Source organism: Hypomesus nipponensis, chromosome 2 (genome assembly GCF_054491055.1).
Source record: "Hypomesus nipponensis isolate SF chromosome 2, ASM5449105v1, whole genome shotgun sequence".
Taxonomy (NCBI): domain Eukaryota; kingdom Metazoa; phylum Chordata; class Actinopteri; order Osmeriformes; family Osmeridae; genus Hypomesus; species Hypomesus nipponensis.
In genome coordinates, this window is record NC_140362.1 from 19,403,396 (window position 1) to 19,424,305 (window position 20,910).

Below are 20,910 nucleotides of genomic sequence, written 5' to 3' on the forward strand. Positions count from 1 at the left end.
TACATAGAATACACACAAACACACCCATACACTGACATTCACCCTGAAATACGGGCACACACACAGGCACCCTCAGTGATAGATAGACATAGACACCAAGACCCACACACACACACACACACACACACACACATCAGGAACAGCATAAACGATATGAGGTCACCCTCTATGGGAGGGAAACCTGAGGGAGATGACGTTAATTGGCCCTCTATTCTGTTAAACTGGGTGTAGCAAGTATCAAGTCATCACCTTACAGTAATACAGCAAACGATATATTCAAGTGTGAGATCATATCCATACGCGTCCATACTTCTGCAGTTGGTTGTGGATGTGTGTGTTGGTACGTTGATGTGTGTTTCTGTGCGTGCCTATCGGTTTGGTTAGCATGGTTGTGTGTGTGTGCCAGCGTGTGTGTTTCCCCTTGTGTCTGTGCTCCTGTTTCTCTCGCCCCGCCCCTCCCTCCTCCTGTCCTTTCCCTGAACTCTGGCCTGGCACTCACCACTATCACACCGGACACCTCCGCCATACTAATGACACGGAGCGAGGGGAGGGGGCGGGAGAGGAGAGGAGGCAGGGAAGTGAAGGAGGGACAGAGTGGTCAGGGGCAGGAATGGACTGGAGAGGGAAGGAGGGAGGGAGGGGCCATACAGTGAAGAGGGAGATGGGGATGGGAGGGGAAGGGAAGGGAAGGGAAGGGGGAGGGTGGCTGGGTGGGCAGGAGAGGAGACCATGATCCTAGAAAAGGTGAAGGCAGGGAACTGCAACGTATGAAAGAGGGGAAAAAACGGAGAAGGAGAGAGTGGGGGAGCGATGTAAAGGCAGGGGCAGTGTGGGGGGGGGTGGAGAGAAGAGTGTGACATTGAGATGTGAGGGAGACAGATGGATGGGGTCGAAGCACTGAGGGTGGAGGTGGAAGACGGGTCGAGCGAGATGGACAAGAGTGTCAGAGAGAGGCAGAGAGGGTGAGACAGGGTGTGACGGAGGGGGGGGAAGGGATGGCATGTGAAAGATCGAGAGAGAGAGGGAGAGATTGGGGGTTGGTAAAGTGATGAGGCGAAAAAGCACAGCACACTAGGGGGAAATATAGGTGATGGAGAAGACAGCTGAGGGGCTGGAATGAGAGAGAGGGCTATAAAGAATGAAAGACAGAACGCGTCTGAGAGAGATGGTAATGAGAAAGAAGAAGGAGTCCAGCAAACATATAAGAGAGAGAGAGAGGGTGAGAGAGAGAGAGAGAGGTAGTGTTTGACACAACGACCTTATCGACCAAGATTTCGCTAGTCCCCCACCCCTACTCTTCTTGATCATAGTGGTATCTCCCAGGGGAGCTGCCTACCTGATTGGCTGCCAGTCAAGGCATGAAGCAAGGGTCTGGAGGTGAGCGCTTTCACTGATAGGTGGTTGCTAGGCAATGGACTTGAGTACTGTATGGGGACTAGGAATAGATGTATTTTGTGTTTTGTGTTCTTTAGTGTGTGTGTGTGTGTGTGTGTGTGTTTACACAGGACATAACAACTGCCAGACAATGAATCCTGGGAGGTTCCAATTTGCCGGACAAATGGAAAATGTCCGAGCCAAATCTAGACTGCTGTCAAAGCACTGCAGGCTTCAAAACATCTCCCCGCCCCTGTAAATAGAACAACACCATTAAAGGACGTGTTTGTACACGACTTTCACATGTAGCTGATGGACCCAGAGAGAGCACGTGTGTGATTGGAGCGTGGCCGTGCAGACGGCAGTGTGTTCAACTGGGGGAAAAAGGAACTGCCGTTCTCGTCAACACCTCAGTGTGCATGCTGTGCATGCCTCGACGAGTGTCGCTATCATTTGTTATTAGAAAGATGGCCGCCCGAAGGAAAGCCAAGTCTTTCTAAGCCTGGAGATGTTTTTTGAAAAGATCGGAGCTATAATCTCTGGTGTGTGTGTGTGTGTGTCTTGTTTGCCAAAGAATGTGTGTGTGAGTGTGTGTGTGCGTGTGTATGTGTTCACGCATTAGCATATCGCACACAGATGACTGAACGATTACGTGTGTGTGTGTGTCTTGCAGTATGAGGGCATGTGATTGGCTCCTGCAGGTAAGGTTGTGTAATAACTATCATTAGAGCCCACACCCATCCTTGGAAGCTTCCACTTTCCACTAAAGGAAAATGAGAGGGGCTGTCTAAAGAGCCAAGACAACAGGAACAACACCAATCACTCACGCGCAACCACACTCGCAACACCGTGTGGATGTGTGTGTGGATGGGTGTGTATTTGTGTGCATGGTGTCTATTCATATCCCAGTGTGGGTGTCTTTATCACGCAACACGTGTGTGTGTGTGTGAGCGCGAGTGCGTTTTGAGCAAAGACACCGCCAATAAGGTGATTAGGTAAATATAGTGGTGCCACTCTTGCGTACTCGATCGACGGAAAAAAGTCTCCCAAGGCTAGGATGAGGGGGAGGACAGGGAGATGAGAAGAAAAGATGGAAGAGAAAAAGAAAGGACCAGAGAGGGACAGAGGAAGGAGCCGGTTGACGGGGTCGTTTGTTTCGGATACCTTGAGCATGTCGTGTGTCGTTGTCTGTGGAGATATGTGGGCAGTTTATTTGAGTGGTGGAGTGGGAGGCAGGGTCACCTTGTCAGACCAAGCGCTCCCGCCCCCGCCTTGTCTAGATAATGTATTGGGAAGAAGGGATGTGAGTAAGGGGTGTGGACGCGGAAAGCATCAGGGTGAGGAGAGGGATGGAAACTTTGGAGTGACATTATTTACATTTACATTTACATTACAGTCATTTTGCAGACGCTCTTATCCAGAGCGACTTACAGTAAGTACAGGGACATATCCCCCCCAAGGGCAAGTAGGGTGAAGTGCCTTGCCCGAGGACACAACGTCATTTAGCACAGCCGGGAATCTAACCAGCATCCTTCGGATTACTAACCCGATTCCCTCATTCGCTCAGCCACCTGACTCCATTATCATATTATGAGAAGTGACAGATTGTCATTAGGAAGGACAGCTGCCTTTGTCTGTGGCAACCCTTGTAATCCATAATCCCAACACACACACACACACACACACAGAATAACAGGCTTCAAAAAGCCCATTATGCACACGCACAAACACACACTGAGAGACACGCTGTACATTGGCACACATGGCACACAATCGAATAACAACACATACACACACGCGCACACACACACACACATGCACACACACACACACGCACGCACACACACACTCACCGCCCCTAGCCCATAAAGATAGTGAGTAATTAATCGGACTCACCTACAGTAGATTAACCTTGCTTTAGTACAAATGGGAAAAATGAGAGAATTGATGAGCGCAAGCGAGTGAGAGAGCGTGAGAAAGAGAGGGCCAGAAAGAGAGGGAATGAGAGAGAATAAGGGTGTGAGAGAGAGAGAGTTAAAGAGGGAGAAACAGAGGGAGGGAGACAGATAGAGGGAGAAAGCTAGAGGGAGGGTGGGAGGGTGAAAGAGAGAGATAGATGGAAGCGGAGCGGCAGCTGAAAGGGATATGAACGCAACAGAGCAAATCAAAGCAAAATTAGGTGCATTTGCATATTTAGCTGAACGCTGCCAGTCGCTGTGGTAATTATTTAATCTCGATCTTACTTCCGTCGCTCTTTCCAGCCGGCCCGCTCTTCTCAAAGCAGCCCCTCACAACGTGTCACTGCCTTCAGGACGCTACTCCTGTATCCAACTCATTTGGCTTTCTCTCTTACTTTCTTATTACCAAACTTTTCCCTACTTTCCCCACACCCTCTCCTTCTTTCTGACCATTCCATACCTGTTCATTCTTAGCTCCTCTGTCTCCAGACATGTTTTATTCATAAAGGTGTCCTGCCAATGTGTGTGTGTGCGCATGGTGGTAGGGGTGTGCAGGTGGAGATGTGTGTGGATGGATGCTTCAGTCCACTGCTCATACCCTATCTGGACATGCATTATCTATAACAGCGGCCAACCAGGTGTGTGTGTGTGTGTGTGTGTGTGTGTGTCCGTTGAGCTGTGGTTGTGAGAGTTCACTAAGTTGGTGTGGAAGTGTACCAAAATGTCTTTTAACAATCACGCCAAGTTAACCTTTAAGCAGACACACACGCACACGCACACACACACACGCACACACACACACACACACACACACACAGCTGCCTTTTGATACGTCTCTTCACACTGTATAAATCTCAGTCCTGTCTCACACCCAGCTCCTCCTTGTCTGTCAGCCTAGCACCACTCCCTTCCTGGTCTGCCTCTCTATAAATGTCTCCTCTCTTTGCCACCCTGTCCTCTGCACAGCAGGTGTGTGTATTTATGCATGTGTATGTGTGCGCGTGTGAGTGTGAATGTGAGTAGCTATAAAAGGTTGTTATGTGAGTTAGGTGTTAATTGGCTTGGGAGGTTCGTTAATATTCTCCTTGCAAGTTTGCTCGTCAGGAACAGAGCCGGGAAACTGATGAGTGTGTGATTTTCCTCCAGAGAGAGAAAGAGAGAGAGAGAAGGAGAGGGAGACAAAAAGAGGGTGAGAGAGGGAGAGGAGGCCAAGGGGAGGAAGAGAGGGGGTGACTTTAGTTCAAAGACCTGTGATAAGGTCAGAGAGAAAGTGAAAGAAAGAGAGAGAGAGTTTCTAGGGAGCGAGGATGGATTGAGCAAGCGGAAAGGATGGAGACGGAGAGAGAGCGAAAGAGAGAAAGAGATCAACTAAACAGTGAGGATGGATTGAGCAAGCGGAAAGGATGGAGAGAGAGAATGAGAAGGAGAGAGAGAGAAATAGAGAGAGAGATCCACTAAACAGTGAGGACGGATTGAGCGAGCAACAGAGAGAGAGGAAGGGAACATAGAGGGGACAAAAAGAGAATGGAAAAAAGAGTGAGAGAGAGAGATGCCGATAAAGAGTCATAAAGAACTCCATTGAGCCGGCAGGAGAAAGGAAAGATTATATCATCCTGAGGAGAAATTATCCCATTGTTCCCTGGTAGTGAATTGGCGGAATGGGGCCAGAGCGTTCTTCTGTGTGACCCCCCCCCCCCCCCCTCGGCCCCCCGCCCGGAAATGGTACTGCCTAGCACCGGGGGAAAGAACCTTCCGGTTCAGGCTCTCACTGGCACATCACAACGGACCTGGCCTTCACCTCACCTGCACGCGCTGACACAAACACACACACACTGACTCTGACACAAACCCAGTTTGGCGCAGACTCCGTTTAGACACCGTGTATCACGTTGAGGCCTTGATAAGGCGTTCCTGCCTTCGGAACATTTGTATGGGGGGGCCCGTCAGGTTGAGCGCTTTACCGCTAGGGCATAAACGCAGCCTGAACTTAGGCCTTTCCTGCATGTCTCTCTCTCTCTCTCTCTCTCTCTCTCTCTCTCTCTCTCTCTCTCTCTCTCTCTCTCTCTCTCTCTCTCTCTCTCTCTCTCTCTCTCTCTCTCTCTCTCTCTCTCTCTCTCTCTCTCTCTCTCTCTCTCTCTCTCTCTCTCTCTCTCTCTCTCTCTCTCTCTCTCTCTCTCTCTCTCTCTCTCTCTCTCTCTCTCTCTCTCTCCGCTCTCATGTCTCTCTACCGTTATAAATAAAGAAAAGAAAGCGCCCCAAAAAACACAGAGACAAAACAAGAGAATGTTTCTGAGGGAAATAATGAGGCTGACTCACCACTGGTGTCCTTGTTTGTAGGCATTACAAGCACACCACGTGGCTGATTATCACCGTGCCCACCCAGCCTCTGCTTTTTGACACGGCAGGTCCCTCACAAAACATTTTCCCGCTCACACAGTAGGAAACTGAGATGTTTCCGAAGCCGTTTCACAATGAATATCTCTCCCTTTGTACAAGAGTGAGCTGGTTCTAATGATGTACCTCAATATGACTTCTTGTACCGTGCTGTATCATGAAAAGATAATGTGGAGTTCAGGCTTGAGATGTGACAAAATAAAATGAGCTCTCCTACCACGAGAAGGCTGTTGCATATTTGAGTGTTTGGTTCATGGACTTGATTCCTTTTGACTGTGGTTCAAGGCATTCTCAAGTTTCCTCATTTCCAGACTTTTTCTTATCAAATGTGGTATGTGTAGGTTTTCCTTGGCGCGCCCATGCTCAGAAGGAACTGAACCAGACTCTGAACCGACCAGCGCTAAGAGTTCTGGGTCAAATCTGCAGTGCAGTTTAGTCAACGGGTATGTCATGACCGCAGACCTCTTCTGGTTCACTTGACACGACTATTGCTTTTGACATCACTGAGACCTCATCCTAGATTTTAAAAAAAGACCTGAAAATAGTTTGGCAAGAAAACTGCAGACATCGACATATCTTTTCCCCTGTTGGTCCATTTTTCAAATAGAGGACAAAATTGGGTACTTTAAAAAGAAAATGTGAAGTGTCTTGACTCATATTTGCTCGCAGATAAACGCAGCATAAACAGTTTTGCATTGAGAAGGCAGAGATGAACTTCTAAAGCTTTGCCGCAAGCTTGCTCCGTAGACTGGGCCGCGGTGACATGGCTAATTAGGGGAGTTCACTGAGAGAGGGTGGGATTAAAGATGGCTGGATGCAGAGCAACATTACACACACACATACACACATACACACATACACACGTACACACACACACACACACACACACAGACAGACTGACAGACTGACAGACTGACAGACTGACAGACTGACACAAACAGGCTTGCATAAGGAAATCTATCTTTGCTGCAGAAAACTCAAATACACACATACACACACACCTGTATTAAACGGCGGGGCGACCTCCCCAGCATACTGAAACAGACAGGGATCCTTGTAAGGGTGTTAAGAGCGCTTAATATTTTCATCACGCCGCTGACTTAAGCCCCTTAAGTGCTTTGGCAACACTTATTCCATTGTGGTGCCAATGAAGCCCATTAAAATTTGGATTTGGACAAGAACTGGGAAGAGAGAGAGAGAAACTGAGAGAGGAAGTGAGAGAGAGAGGAAGAGAGAGAGAAACAAAGAGGAAGAGAGAGAGAGAGACAGACAGAGAGACAGAGAGACAGAGAGAGAGAGAGAGAGAGAGAGAGAGAGAGAGAGAGAGACAGAAAGACAGAGAGAGACAGAGACACAGAGACAGAGACACAGAGAGAGAGAGAGAGAAAGAGAGAGAGAGAGAGAGAGAGAGAGAGAGAGAGAGAGAGAGAGAGAGAGGGAGAGAGGGAGAGAGGGAGAGAGGGAGAGAGGGAGAGAGGGAGAGAGGGAGAGAGGGAGATCCAATTGCCGGAAAGCACACTGCGACAAAAACACACTCCCGCTGGCCTGCATCCCACGTTTAGACGTACACACACACCGACTGACGTGCACACACACACACACTTACTTTTAGGCACATACTAAACCTGTGCATACACACAGGCACACACACAAATGGCAGTGCATGGCCAAATTGAATGCACCAGCATGGCAGGGAATATGAATGTTTCCTCTGGCAGATGCAGTTTGATGGTGTGTGAAATAAATCTGAGTTGATCGGAGAGTTGAGTCAATACTGCAGCTCTCCCACTGTTGCTGTACAAGATTATAGTAACACACACACACACACACACACACACACACACACAACAAGAGGTGTCACAGCAATAACGTTAAAGGCTGTTGTTGAAAGCATAAAAATATAGATTGTGGGCGCCCGTGTGTGTGTGTGTGAAAGAGAGAGAATCCAGTTCAGCATGTACATACAATTTAAAGGATTTCTGGTGAAGACGGTTGTGCATGCCGGGTAAACAACGTTAGGTGTTATCATCAAGTTGAGTGAGCTGATTGTATTTACTGTTCACCTGTTACTGTGCAACACTGCATCGTTAAGTGGCTTAACAAACCAACACACAAACACTCTTTTCTATTTGCCATAACGACATACAACGTCATCCCCTAACTACAGGGACACAATTCGTGAAAGCGTTGCCATACACAATATAAAGTGTCATTTTCTGCTCTGACCATAAAACTGACCGTTTGCATAAAGGGGTTTAAAAGACTTGTCTTCCAGTAAGACAAGATGATTGTATAGAGACACATAGTTGGATCTGTTTGGACTGGGTTTCTATCATTGCTGTCTAAACAGATGCCGCACTCTCTCTCTCACACACACACATACACCCCCCTCTCTCTCTCTCTCTCTCTCTGTCTCTCTCTCTCTCTCTCTGTCTCTCTCTCTCTCTCTCTCTCTCTCTCTCTCTCTCTCTCTCTCTCTCTCTCTCTCTCTCTCTCTCTCTCTCTCTCTCTCTCTCTTGCACACACACAGCCACTGTGCTCTGACCTGAAAGACCATCATTGTGGCCGCCCCACCCTGAACCTTTACAAAATAACAAATATGTTAAATATGCTGCATCCTTTGGATTGAATACACACACACCAACCAGCATCCAAACTAAAACCAGGGCGGGTGAGTTCGTGGGGACAGGGGTTATATAAACCGCACCCAGACACAGAAACATCCAGACTGACAGACAAACGGAAGGATCGCTGACACTGACACCTCACAGGGATACTTCCCCCCCCAAAAGAAGAGAGGAAAAGCAGGAAGGAATAAGAACGACTATTTCATCTTGTCTCTCTACCGGGGGCCTATCTTGGAGAGTGAGTGACACAAGAGACGAACAAAGAAAAACATCAAGAAGGATAACCAATCAAATCCCCCAAAAGAACGTTTGGCGGGATGTGAACTCGAAACCGACTGACGGAGTCAGAGTAGGTTTCTGCCCCGTCAAGGGCTGGTGCCTGCTTCTGCCAGCTCCAGTGAGACACGGACGAACAAACACGCTCTCAGTCCTTTTCTCCTCCTCATGCCCCCTAGCACCGCGGCACAGCGAGTGCGTGATACGCGGAGCGAGTGTGTGTGAAAAGGGGTTGTTTGTAGCAATCTGCCTTATGACACCCTCATCGCTCGCCCCCATCAGGTAGTGTGCAGTCAGGTGTGTTGTGGTAGAAAGGAGGGGGGAGGTGGAGGGGGGGGGGGGTAATCTAGTCACGGTGCCTACCCAAGCTGTTACACACTCCCTGGGCCCAACACTGTATTGGAGCTGTCAGTCTAGGCCGTGTCGGAGCTACATGGCTAGCACACCCACCTGCTGAGGTGTGTGTGTGTGTGTGTGTGCAGGGACAGACATTGGGGGGACTGAACACATGCGGCTGTGTGATATGGTGCAAGGCACTGTGTGAGACCATTCAATCACGCTGAGATGTAACGCCGTGGAACCGTATTAGCGTTAGTGTGGTGTCAGATGGAATTGGATTGAAGCAGAATAGCAGCTGCATGTTTTGGTTTTATTTCTGTTCAGAAACGGATTCATTTGGAATGGTTGTACAGTGGCTTTAGAGAACAAAGCTACTGTATCTCTCTGTAAGGCAGTCTCACTATACTGTTGAGAGTGATACCGTTCAAAGGGAGACCTCAAGGTGATATCTGCCACCTTGTATCAGAGAAGTCGATTTACTTTCTGGGGGCAGTGAAGTCGAGGTTGGCCATGCTTGTGAACTGTCTGTTCATACCAACTGGTCTGCTACAGCTTATCTGCGGTTTACATGTATAGGAATCGAATAGTTCTGAACAGTTGGAGAGAAAAGAAAAAGAGAGAAAAAGATTGAGAAAGGGTAAATATACCAGCACGTTGACACAGTCTCAAAGGCTCAACTTTATCTGAGGGATACTGAGGACCGACTTTATGGAGGGGTTTTTATTCGTTTCTTTTTCCTTCTGGCTGGACATTTGACCCTGTTGGTCTATTGATATTGATTATATAATCATCGCTGATTGTGTGATTTGTGTCTTATTCCCGGGTTTGTGTGATTGTGCAACTTCGACGCTGCAGTGCATTTTCTTCAGTCAGCGCATTTGGCTTGTTTGTTATTGATACGCATATTGACACCGAGTGGTATAGTAATATTATCATTATTCATAGTACTGCAATATTGTGTGCCTTGTGGTTTGAGGTTTGTGGTACGAGAATGACAAGTAGCCTCATCAGACACGTTCAAAGCTAATTAAAAGTCGTTTTGCTGTCTGTGGTTGTGTTCCACCGCAGTATAACTGGATCTTAGTGTGCATTGTTTCTACGTGTAGTGTGTGTGTGTGTGTGTGTGTGCTCTTTCAGAGCTGTCTCTGACTGTTGCAGTGGAGTCAGCGTGAGTTGTTCTTCATCCAGGAAGACACTGATTCCTCAGTTTGTTTCTGCCCACTCCCCCCCCTGCTTTGTGTGTGTTCTAGATTGTGGTGAGGCCTACATGGCTCTTTAGTACTCGCCAGTCATCACTGTGTTTACGCGTGTGTTGCAGGCGTGTGGGTGTCCACAGGGGTGTGCGTGCGTGTCGTCGCAGGTGCGTGCGTGTGTGTGGTGTGTGTGTGTGTGTGTCGGCCCGGCTTGGCTGTGCCGCGGAGCAGGGGTCTGTGACAGAGGAAGCATTGATCCTCCAGCGTCTCTGGTTTTCTATACACAATGAGGCCAGGCCGGAGAGCTCTTCCTCCTCCCTTTCTCCTCCTCCTCCTCCCCAGCTCCCTCTCCCTGGCCCTGCGTGCTGTGATCCTGCTCCTGCTCTGCCTCGCCCGTAAGTCCCCCCCCCCCCCACACACACATACACACACACACACACACACACACACGCTACACACCATTCACACACCTGACAGAATGTGCATTGTCATTGTCTGCCTTTCTCTCTTGGATATTTTCTCTCTCTCTCTCTCTCTCTCTCTCCCTCTTCTTTCTTTCTTTCTTTCTTTTTTTTGGTCGTCCTCCTAAGATACCAACTTCTGGGGAGAGAAAATGGAAGGGCTAAAACAAACTATTAAAGTGTAATAACGCAAGAGAAAATGACTGTATTGTTCAGCGTGCCCTAGGAAGAGAGCAGCCAGGGGAACGCTGACTGAATGAGTGCTGAAATACTGGGGATTCGGTGCAGGAAATTACAATTAGCAGTGGGTGTGAAAAGAGCATTGTGCAGATTGACGAACATGCCCATGGGGTGAGACTGTAAGACTGGGGAAAGGAAAGATGGGGGGGAGAGCGGGGAGACGAGGGGAGGGAGGGCAGAATAGACTTAAAAGAGAAGGATATGGACATGCATGAAAAGGCGACTTTTTTATGGCTTGAGAGAGAGATATAAAAGTGTCTGCAGCTTTCGAGAGTCCTCTGAAGTTGTCCACAAAAGAAACTTTGACTGGGGGAGAGAGAGATATAGAGAGAGATATATATATAGAGAGAGAGAGAGAGAGAGAGAAGGAGAGAGGGAGAGAGGGAGAGAGGGAGAGAGGGAGAGACGGAGAGAGGGAGAGATCTGGACAATGTGGTAGATTGAGAGAAGCAAACAGGAAAAAGCCCTGGCTGCTGGTGAGAGAGAGATAGCAGAGAGAGCAACATAGAGAGAGAAAAGAACTGAAAGATGCAAACACAGAGATAGAGGGAGAGGGGAAGGGGGGCACGAGAAAAGTTTTGGCGTAGAGATATAATTTTACACCACGCTTCGATGTATCTTAACCGTCAATTGCGACACCACTGCATCTATTAATAAGCCTTCGTTGTTATTGTTTGGGCTGTGTTCAGCATGCCGAGATGTTCCCTCTCCCTCTATTCATTGGTAAACAAGCGTGTCTGCTGCATGTAAGGCCTTCTCTTTGCCAAGGAAAGCTGAATTGAACACACAATTTTGCATTTTGGATCAAACGAAGGACGTTTGTTGGCGTGTGGGATGTGAAGGAGGTGGATGACAATAGAATACAGAGAAAAAGAAAACGACAGAGAGGGAGAGGGCTTGAGATTTGAGCCTTTTTTAGCCTTGGCACAGGGAGCTAGTTATGTAATCCATGCCAATGAGGCTGTTGTGTGGCAGAGTGTCAGAGCAGGGAAGGCCGCCAGGTAGAAAGAGGATTTCAGGGTGGGGGAGGATGGGGTGGGGGGGATGGTGAGGCTCTCTACTGGCTGTGGACGAACTCGAGTCTCCAGTGTGGTATCTTGCTGTAATAGGCCTGTACATTTGCCTTAATCCTCTGTTGTTGTGTGGCAGCCATTGTGGATCCAGTGTTGGGTTGTGACTGCCTGGTGTGAGTGCCATGGCTAACCAGCTTTGCCTGTTCACTAGAGGTGTGAGGGTAAGAGCAGTGAACAGGGAGAGATGGATTATGAAACCAAGGATGAAAATCCTGAGGGAGGGAGAGAGGGAGAGAGGGAGGGAGGGAGGGAGGGAGGGAGGGAGGGAGGGAGGGAGGGAGGGAGGGAGGGAGGGAGGGAGGGAGGGAGGGAGGGAGGGAGGGAGGGAGGGAGGGAGGGAGGGTTGTTTACGGACCAAGTAGTTATGCGTAGAAGGAGTCCGGGAGAGAGGAGGGGGAACCGAGGTGATTGAAATATGGTGATGGAATCGGGAGACAGCGAGAACATGAAGGTCAAACGAGGGAGGGAGGGAGGGAGGCAGGGAGGCAGGGAGGCAGGGAGGGAGGGAGGGAGGGAGGGAGGGAGGGAGGGAGGGAGGGAGGGAGGGAGGGAGGGAGGGAGGGAGGGAGGGAGGGAGGGAGGGAGGGAGGGAGGGAGGGAGGGAGGGAGGGAGGGAGGGAGGGAGGGAGGGAGGGAGGGAGGCTGAGAAAAGAAAGTCTGACAATATAGAGAGCTAAATTAACCAAAAAGGAAGTGTGCAGTTGATGTCATGGAAAAGAAAGCCAGAAAGGACTACCAGTGTACTAATGAGGGGTCAGGAGAGAACGGAGATAATTTTATGCTGATTTTCCGATTAGCGCAGAGGGTCAAAGGACAAAAACATGCAGAAAGAGGGAGAAAGGGAGGGAGCGGAGGAAGACGGCCAATTAAAAGAGGAGAAAGTAGACAAGCCAAGAGTATGAGAGGCCTAGATGGCCTCTCATACAAGAGAGAAATTAGATGCTCCATCTAGTTTGTCTCGTTCATTTTCATCTGTTTGTCCTTGTGTCCCATTCGTTTCCAAACCAACTCTTTTAGCTCTCATTCCTCTCCCTCTTTTATCTCTCATTCCTCTCCCTCTTTTTTCTCTCATTCCCTCCTCTCTGTCCGGGACAAAAACTGGATGATTATACTGCAGAGTTGAGCTGAGCCGCAGAACAAATCACATTTACGGAGGGAAAGAGTGGAGATAGAAGCAAGCAAGAGGGGAGAGACACACACTGAGTCACAGATAGATGGAAAGAGGAGAGGAGAGGGACTTAGTAGAGGGAGGAGAGAGAAAGAGAGAGAGAGAGAGACAGAGAGAGAGGGGAGAGGGAGAGGAGAGATTGCAGTATGGTCGGGAAGTATTGCGATATCAAGCAAAGCGAAGGGAGAGAGAGAGAGGGGAGACTGGGGGGTGAAAGAAAAAGAAATGAAAGAGTCAATAGAATCAAAGGGGTTGGAGAAGGAGAGAAGAAGGGTTGGTAGAGGAGAGAGCGAGGAGAGAGATGGGAGGGGAAAAGAGGGATGAAGGAGGTGTGGAGCATGCGGATTAGTTGAGGTGATAGTAGGGGAGAGGGATGCAGGTTGTGGGTTTGAAAAAGAGATAAGATTAGAGGGGCAAAGTAAGCAGCGGGGGTAGAGAATGATGAGTTTCACAGTACAGAGGGATAGAGAGGGCAACAGAGAGGAAGAGAATGTTTGAGGGACATGGGAGAAAGAAAAAAAACGAGCGTGAGGGGAAGCCGATGAAGAAAGGAAAGCGAGGGAAGTCACAGAAGAAGAGCGGCGGAGGAGAAATTTGTAAAAGCTTTATGTATTATTTATAGTCCGTGCATTTTTACCGGATTTGATTGGCAGTGTGCCAGACTCTAGGGAAAGATGGAGTGATAATTTTAGAACTAAACAAGAGAGAGGGGCCGAGAGAGAGAGAGAGGAAGGAAGGGGGGGGGGTGAGGAGGGGGAAGAGGAGGGAGTAGAATGTTAATCTGTCAGCTTTTTTTTGGGGGGGGGGGGAGCAAACTCTGCAAAACTCTCTTGATTAACCTGGAGCAAACACTATAACACGATCAAACAGGCGCATACTTCCAATCATTTGCATACACGCGTTTCAATACACTCACCCGATAGGCTGTTCGGAGAACAAGCTGAAAACCAAATAAGGGCTTTAATTAGAGGAGACATAACTCTTTGGGACTGCAGAATACCCTGATGGATATTACAAGGCGGTTACAACCCACACCATTGCCAGCCTCATATCTCCTCGAAGTAACAGCTGCTATGCTCACCTTTAATAGTCAAACAAACCACAAACAGAGTTGGTTCTGCAGTTGGTAGACTAATGTGAGGAGACCTGACTCAGTCAGCCTTAGCAGAAATCAGAGGGCCATATGGCCTACTAGAATCAGTCCTGGGAGCAGCCAGGAAAAACAGACTTAAGTGGGAAAAGAACTACGTTCTCCTGCAGTGGTTTGTTGAGGGTCAATGTCATTCTGTGGCGGGGCACGCGTCATCGTGTCGAGGTCACATCATGTTCGGCTCGTCCTTCTGTACCTTTGTGATATTACGGAAAACAGTGTCGTTATGCATGCAGGCCCTTGTCATTCTGCGTAATGTGTGTGTGTGTGGTCTTCCACTGTCACTCAATCAGCTAAATCTGGCCGCACACTAGGGCACAGTACAATTTAAAGAAATGTGCTCCAGCCTTTGCTCCTGCCCCCCCTCTGTGTCACCACGACAACCCCATGCACCCCCCCCCCCTCTTTTCCCCCGTGTATAACTCAGCCCCTCTTTGCAAGCATTGGAAAGCTTCAGAAACGGCCTTGTTTATTTATGTGTATATGTAATATTTTTATTTATTTGTTAAGCATTCTGAAATGATAGCCTGCCGTGATGTTGTATGGCCCATTATAAATACAGGCACATTTTCAGGGCTATTGTGGAAGAGTTAAGTGTGTGTTTTCTCTGTGTGGTGTGAATAATTCGAGTCCATTGCGGTAAAACAGCGCCACCGCTTGGACAGATGGTGCAGACGATCTATCTTCCATTTGATTTATCTCTTTTTCATAGCGCCCGTACAGCGGTTGGCAATCGATTGGACCAGCATTTTCTCTTAATCCAATTTGATGCCTGTGGAGTATTTTATTACGGGCTTGGTTTTAATGGGGTCTAGATTAATATTTCTGTCTTGGTGTTTTCCTCTGCTCTCTCTCTCTTTAGCCTCGCCTTTGTATTCAGTCAATGGACTGTGAGTAGATGGACGGCTATAGAAACTACAGTCAAAGTGCCATATGGGTCCTCCGGCACAGCTGATTTTTAGAGTTACATCATCCCAACCCGTATTTCTCCTTTGCCAGCTGTAGTCTTGTTAAATTAAACCCATTCCCCCACCCTCCAATTATTTTCTAAAAACCGATTGAGATCAGCTCAACCCTCTTATCGCGACGCCCCTGTCCTGTTACCAGGTGCCCGATAGTAGCGGCGCATCCGCGTGCGTCATGATGCCCACAGACTGCGCTGGGTTCTTTTGTTATCATAGTGCGCGCTGCGACTACACAAGTTGCTGGTAATATCCTTTGAAGAGCGTACAGCTGGTGGAAGACGTGGAAGCAACGGACGCCTAATTAGTCATATTTTCTGGCCCTCTAAAACCCCACATTTAGCCACTTTGTTTGGAGTTCGGCATCGCTTTGTAGGTTTTCAATTGCATTTGATGGATCTCTAATTACTCTCAAGGAGTTCCCGGGTTTTGTCTTGATATATGCGGCTGTTATTGCAATTAGCGCCATTAAAACAATGGCGGCCAAGTTTCTCGTTGATGGCGATGACTAATAACAGTCATTAGAATTATAATTGGGATGGCAGTGGTATTAGCTGATGGCCGTGATATGAATCACAATATTGATGTAGAGAATGGAAGGAATGATGGTAACAATTACTGTTAATTGGCCAGGAGTTTTGGAATGTCCTCCTTGTCTTTATCCCGCACAGGTCTCTGGAATTCAATAATATCTGCCAGTAGCTACCTCATCTATTGAACATGCCGAGTGTTGCATTAAGAGAGATTAAATTGACCAAAATTAAATTTGGATGAAGTGGGATAAAGGATCGGAGATGGTGTCAAAGTTAAATGGGGGGGAGGTTCATTTCTCTCTCACACACACACACACACACACACACACACACACACACACACACACACACACACGTGGACTACACACACATGCACACCATTGCAGATTTACACATATTCTTTTGAGCGGAACAGTTGACTCAGCAGGTTTGTCTTTGGCAGTCTGGCGTTGCCCGTCTGTCTGGCTCTGTTTCTCCTGCCTTCTCAAGGTGTTTTTCCGAGTTCTGAAGCTGTGTAATGTATGCATCTGAGTCACCTATCTATTGAACTCTTCTTATTGCCTTCTCCATCATCCGGCATCAATATTGATGTTGCTCTTTGTCTTCATCCATCCCTAAGGAGCCGTGTGTGTGTGTGAGAGAGAGAGAGAGTAGACAACAGAGATAGCGAGAGAGAGAGAACGTAAAAGTGGGAATTGTTAGGTCTAAAAAAAAGTATAAGGTAGGCAACAGAAGTTTTCAGACATGCAGGGCCGGACTTAGCATTGGGCTTGACTGGGCTACAGCAAATGGGCCCGTCCTGGAGGGGGCCCCGCCCCTTTACGTGCAGCGGAGGACTGAGCTATTAGCCAGAAAGCAAAGTTATGCTAGCAAGATTCATAGACAAAAACATTGTGTACGGTTGATAAACAGTAAATATAATTTGACAATATGTTTGACAAGAAGACTAACTAGCTAACAAGCCATGTCATTGTCCCCAAATCAATATCAAGATTTTCACGAACAAGGTATTGGCCATATACTAGTACAGTACTAGGCTACAGTACGGCCGCAGCATGTGTAGCAAGTTGAATAGCAAATGGATGTGGAATGATCGAATCAAATTTGACATTCTCCAAACAGTAATTATAATTTGACAGTATGTTTAACATCAAGACTAGCCAGCTATCTAGCCATGTCATTGTCCCTCAATAATTTAGAACGGTCAACAGTTTTGCTGGAACTGCTTGGCTGATTTGCCAATCAGAATCAAGTATTCACCCAGACCATAGTATAATTCAGCAATCCCTTACGACTTCAGCAAATTAGCTTACATTTTATTTTGTTTAGTTGTTTGTTCAGAATTGTGATCTCTATTTTATTCTTAATTAATCCAGAAGCGTGCAGCTCTAAATACATATAGCTTGTGTATCATTTTGTTCTATTCAAAGTCCTGTAGGCCTATAGTTGGTAAAGGGCCCGAAAATTGACCCAAGCCCAAGGGCCTCCACTGCATTAAGGCCGGCCCTGCAGACATGCTATGATGAGGACATGTCCTTAAACTGCTGCACACGCAGACCAATATGGCTTGCTGAAGGCCACCCACGTTCAGAAAGTGAACACACTTAACTCTCCTGCCGGTGTAACCCAGGTGAATTTGGTGAACTCACTCACTCCTCAGTATGAATACCGCCCACCCACACTAATAAATGTCTAGGTTTTCGACGGTCTAGCCGACTAAAGCGGGCGACACTTGTGACAGTTTGGTATGTGTAATGGATGAGGATGATTATCATGTGGACAGATCAACCTGAGTATCATTGACCACTGTAGCCCTGTGTCCGTGTCAATCAATAATGTCTGGCTGTGATAGAAACACAGGGTGTTACGTTTTGTAATCTTGTGGTTTTAGTTTAAAACAGATAAAAAATGTCCCTCCCTCCCTTCCTCAGCACGTTGCCAGGCAGTGCAGGCGGAGAATGTGACGGTGCTGGAGGGCGGGACAGCCCAGATCTCCTGTCGCCTGCAGAACTACGACGGCTCCATCGTGGTGATCCAGAACCCGCGCAGGCAGACCCTCTTCTTCAACGGGACACGAGGTATGTGTGTGTGTGTGTGTGTGTGTGTGAATGGCATCCATCTGTGTGTGTGTGTGGGGGGGGGGGAGAGAGAGATTTAGAGAGAGAGTCAATTAAAATGAAAGAGAAGGAGAGGAAAAAAAACTAGGACGAATACAAATCCACAGAGAGAAGTGAGGTGAGCAGATTCAAGGTCCGTATGAAATCACAGGTCAAAACGCCCTCTGAGACGTCAGAGTCTCCATACTCATTTACATTTAAGGTTAAGGATTACACATTCGAAACTTGTTCACATCAATATCTGAACAGCCAACCCGGCTTGAAAGTTGTGAAAGTCAGCTACTTTAAAAAGCCCCTGATACACAAAGCTATCTCATCTGACGCTGCTCTCATTGGACCAGGCCAGGTCAAGGGATCTAACTCATCTCCATTAGCTGACCCCAGCTAGGTCACAGTCTATTGATTGTTGAAAGGCTACTTCATCAGAAGCTTTCAATGGGCCTAGGGGAAATCGCTGCAGACCTACACACATCCAGAAGCTCACCAAAGTCTAAAGTCTTGCTAGCACACTAACTTACAAAGGAGAAAAGCCATCCAGGTGAATGAATGTTCTCACCCAAACATCTCTGTTGCATCCCAGCTAGGGAGAACGTAGACAAACTAGGTCCAAGGCCCATTTGGATTTACAGCATGCCCACGCCTCAGCGCTTGTGGGCCATGTAAGGCTCTCCACCTTAGTCCAAATGGCGTACGTATATAAAACACACTCTTCTGGGCTCTGCTCATTACTCAAGATGATCACGGCACGGCCGTAATTGGCTAGGTGGGGAGAGGATTGTGGGAAACTTTGCTTTCAACTACCCCATTCTGTCAGATCAGCGGGCCGCTCTATTAAGTATTTAAACAGAGCCGTCGTCTCCCCGGGGAAACGAGCACTCCATCTTGAAGCATGATGAACCTTAATAAGTAAGTAAGACGAGGACAAAGGCAGGAGGAAGCGAGGGAGGGAGGGAGGGAGAAAAAGAAGGATATTAAAGGCAAACTAAAAGAGAGTAGGGGAGAGGGCAAAATTGAGAGCAAAAGGTGTGAGAGAATGAAAGGGAGAGGGCTGTAAATGAGGGGAGGGAGGGGGAAGAGAGGGGAGAGAGGGGAGGGGGGCACAGAGAGGTATGAGGTTAGGAGTAGGAGCCATGAACGTGCACCGGTGACTAATTTGGCAAAAAGCCTAGTTCAACCATTTCGCGAGATTGTAAATTACCGCCGCATTACTCTCGTTATGTCTCTCTCTCTCTCTCTCTCTCTCTCTCTCTCTCTCTCTCTCTCTCTCTCCTGACTTTCTACCTCTCCATCTCACTCTCTCCCTCTAACTGTCTCACTCTACCTGTTTGCTCTCTCTCTCTCTCTCTCTCTCTCTCTCTCTCTCTCTCTCTCTCTATCTCTCTCTCTCTCTCTCTCTCTCTCTCTCTCTCTCTCTCTCTCTCTCTCTCTCATATATATATATATATATATATAAATATATATCTTTCCCTCCTTCACTCTATCACTCACTGAGGGGCTATTTTGTCTTTAACCATTACCATCAGTGGCACCATGAACAGAGGCTGTTTCTGGCAGTCCTCAACAGCGGAGGACTACAGAAACAAACCTAGCCAGCAGGCTACCTCAGTTAGTCCTAAATGAAGGGTCCTTTATCAGCCAAGCCTCAAACACCAGAAAGAACTCAGCCTCTGTGAGCCAACACTTCCATTCTAGAACACTGTAGAACACTCCGCGGGGGCCAGACGATTCGTCAACACCCATCTGTGGACCGCCTGGCATGCAGATCAGGCTGGACAATAGGTGAAATAGAGTTTGAACAAAGCAGTGACATTTAGTTGCCATTTAGGGGAGTAGAGAATGAAGAGATTTATCTCTGTGTCGGGGGAATTGCGCTCCAACTTTATGAGAAAAGGGTGTAGTCATCGTGATGGCAAATCAAACGTGAACTTTTTCTCCGTCCTACTTCTCTCTCAGCCCCCTGCTTCACCCAGTTATATTCATGCGTGTGTGCATGCACACGCTTAACAGCAAAACGTGCCGTGTCTGTCGGTACAGAGTAGACATCTACTCTCTCAGTCCCCCCAAAAAATGAAAGCACAAAATAACTCGGGTGGGGGTGGATGGGGTAGGCAGATGGAGATTGGACTAAAAGTGAATCAATACCAACCGAGTTTCCAATGTCACTTAAAAACCAAGTGGAGGGTTATTTGTTATCATCAATATTCTCACGTCGTTGAAGACTCGCCGTTTTTCTGACGGCGAAAAAGAAAATGTCTCAAAATGTCTCCACGGCTCATGCTGCCTCCTGCCTCTCGCTCTTGAGTGATTTTTTTTCTTCCCTCCTTTTCTGTCTGTCAATCGTTGAAGTGTTTGTGCAAAAACCTTGAGTCCAGACGGTTCAGTTCACGTTGTGTATCGTTGCGCTGTACCTTTTCATCTTCCGTTCACCCCGACAGTTATTCTGTGGCCTCGCCTGCGTGGCCCTGTAATCACACGAGCGTTCTGTCTTCCTCAGAAGAACTTTCTGCCCTCCAACGTTTTCACCCTTTACTCACCCACCCACCCTACTCACCCACCCACCCTCCCGTCCTTTCTTTTTCTTCTCCCTCCTTCGCCAACCACCTCCCTTACCCTCCAATGACTCCCTCCTCCCCCTCACCCATCCTCCCCTCACATCCACCCGTTTTCCTCCCCCATCTTTCCTAAACCCTGTCCTCCCCCCCCCCCCCCACCCCCCTCCAACAGCCCTGAAGGATGACCGCTTCCAGATGGTTCTCTTCACGCCGCGCCTCGTCCGCATCACCCTCACCAACGTGAGCGTCTGGGACGAGGGGGGCTACTTCTGCCAGCTCTACACCGACGACACCCACCACCAGGTGGCCACCTTGTCGGTGTCGGTGCCCCCGGAGACCCCCAGCGTGGAGGTGAAGACGGAGGCTGTGGAGGGGGGCGACGTGGAGCTCACTTGCGTGACTCCGCGCAGCAAGCCCCCCGCCACTCTGCGCTGGATCAGGGACCGTCGCGAAATACCAGGTCGGGTCACACGCGCACACACACACACAGACA

At 48.2% G+C, this 20,910-nt stretch overlaps 1 protein-coding gene across 5 annotated transcripts in view; it reads left to right on the forward strand.

Moving 5' to 3' along the window:
* The window catches only part of cadm4 (cell adhesion molecule 4), an 83,525-nt gene that overhangs the window by 47,066 nt on the left and 15,549 nt on the right, over positions 1-20,910 (forward strand). For 3 of the 5 annotated variants that reach the window (XM_084670796.1, XM_084670819.1, XM_084670812.1), the window contains exons 1-3: positions 10,223-10,556; positions 17,680-17,826; positions 20,590-20,877. In XM_084670796.1, the coding sequence (XP_084526922.1) occupies positions 10,448-10,556; positions 17,680-17,826; positions 20,590-20,877 (544 nt within the window). In that variant the 5' untranslated portion in view covers positions 10,223-10,447. Of the gene's footprint in view, positions 1-8,836; positions 8,912-10,222; positions 10,557-17,679; positions 17,827-20,589; positions 20,878-20,910 lie in introns of those variants that run through there. The other 2 variants (XM_084670827.1, XM_084670802.1) reach the window with 2 other exon arrangements.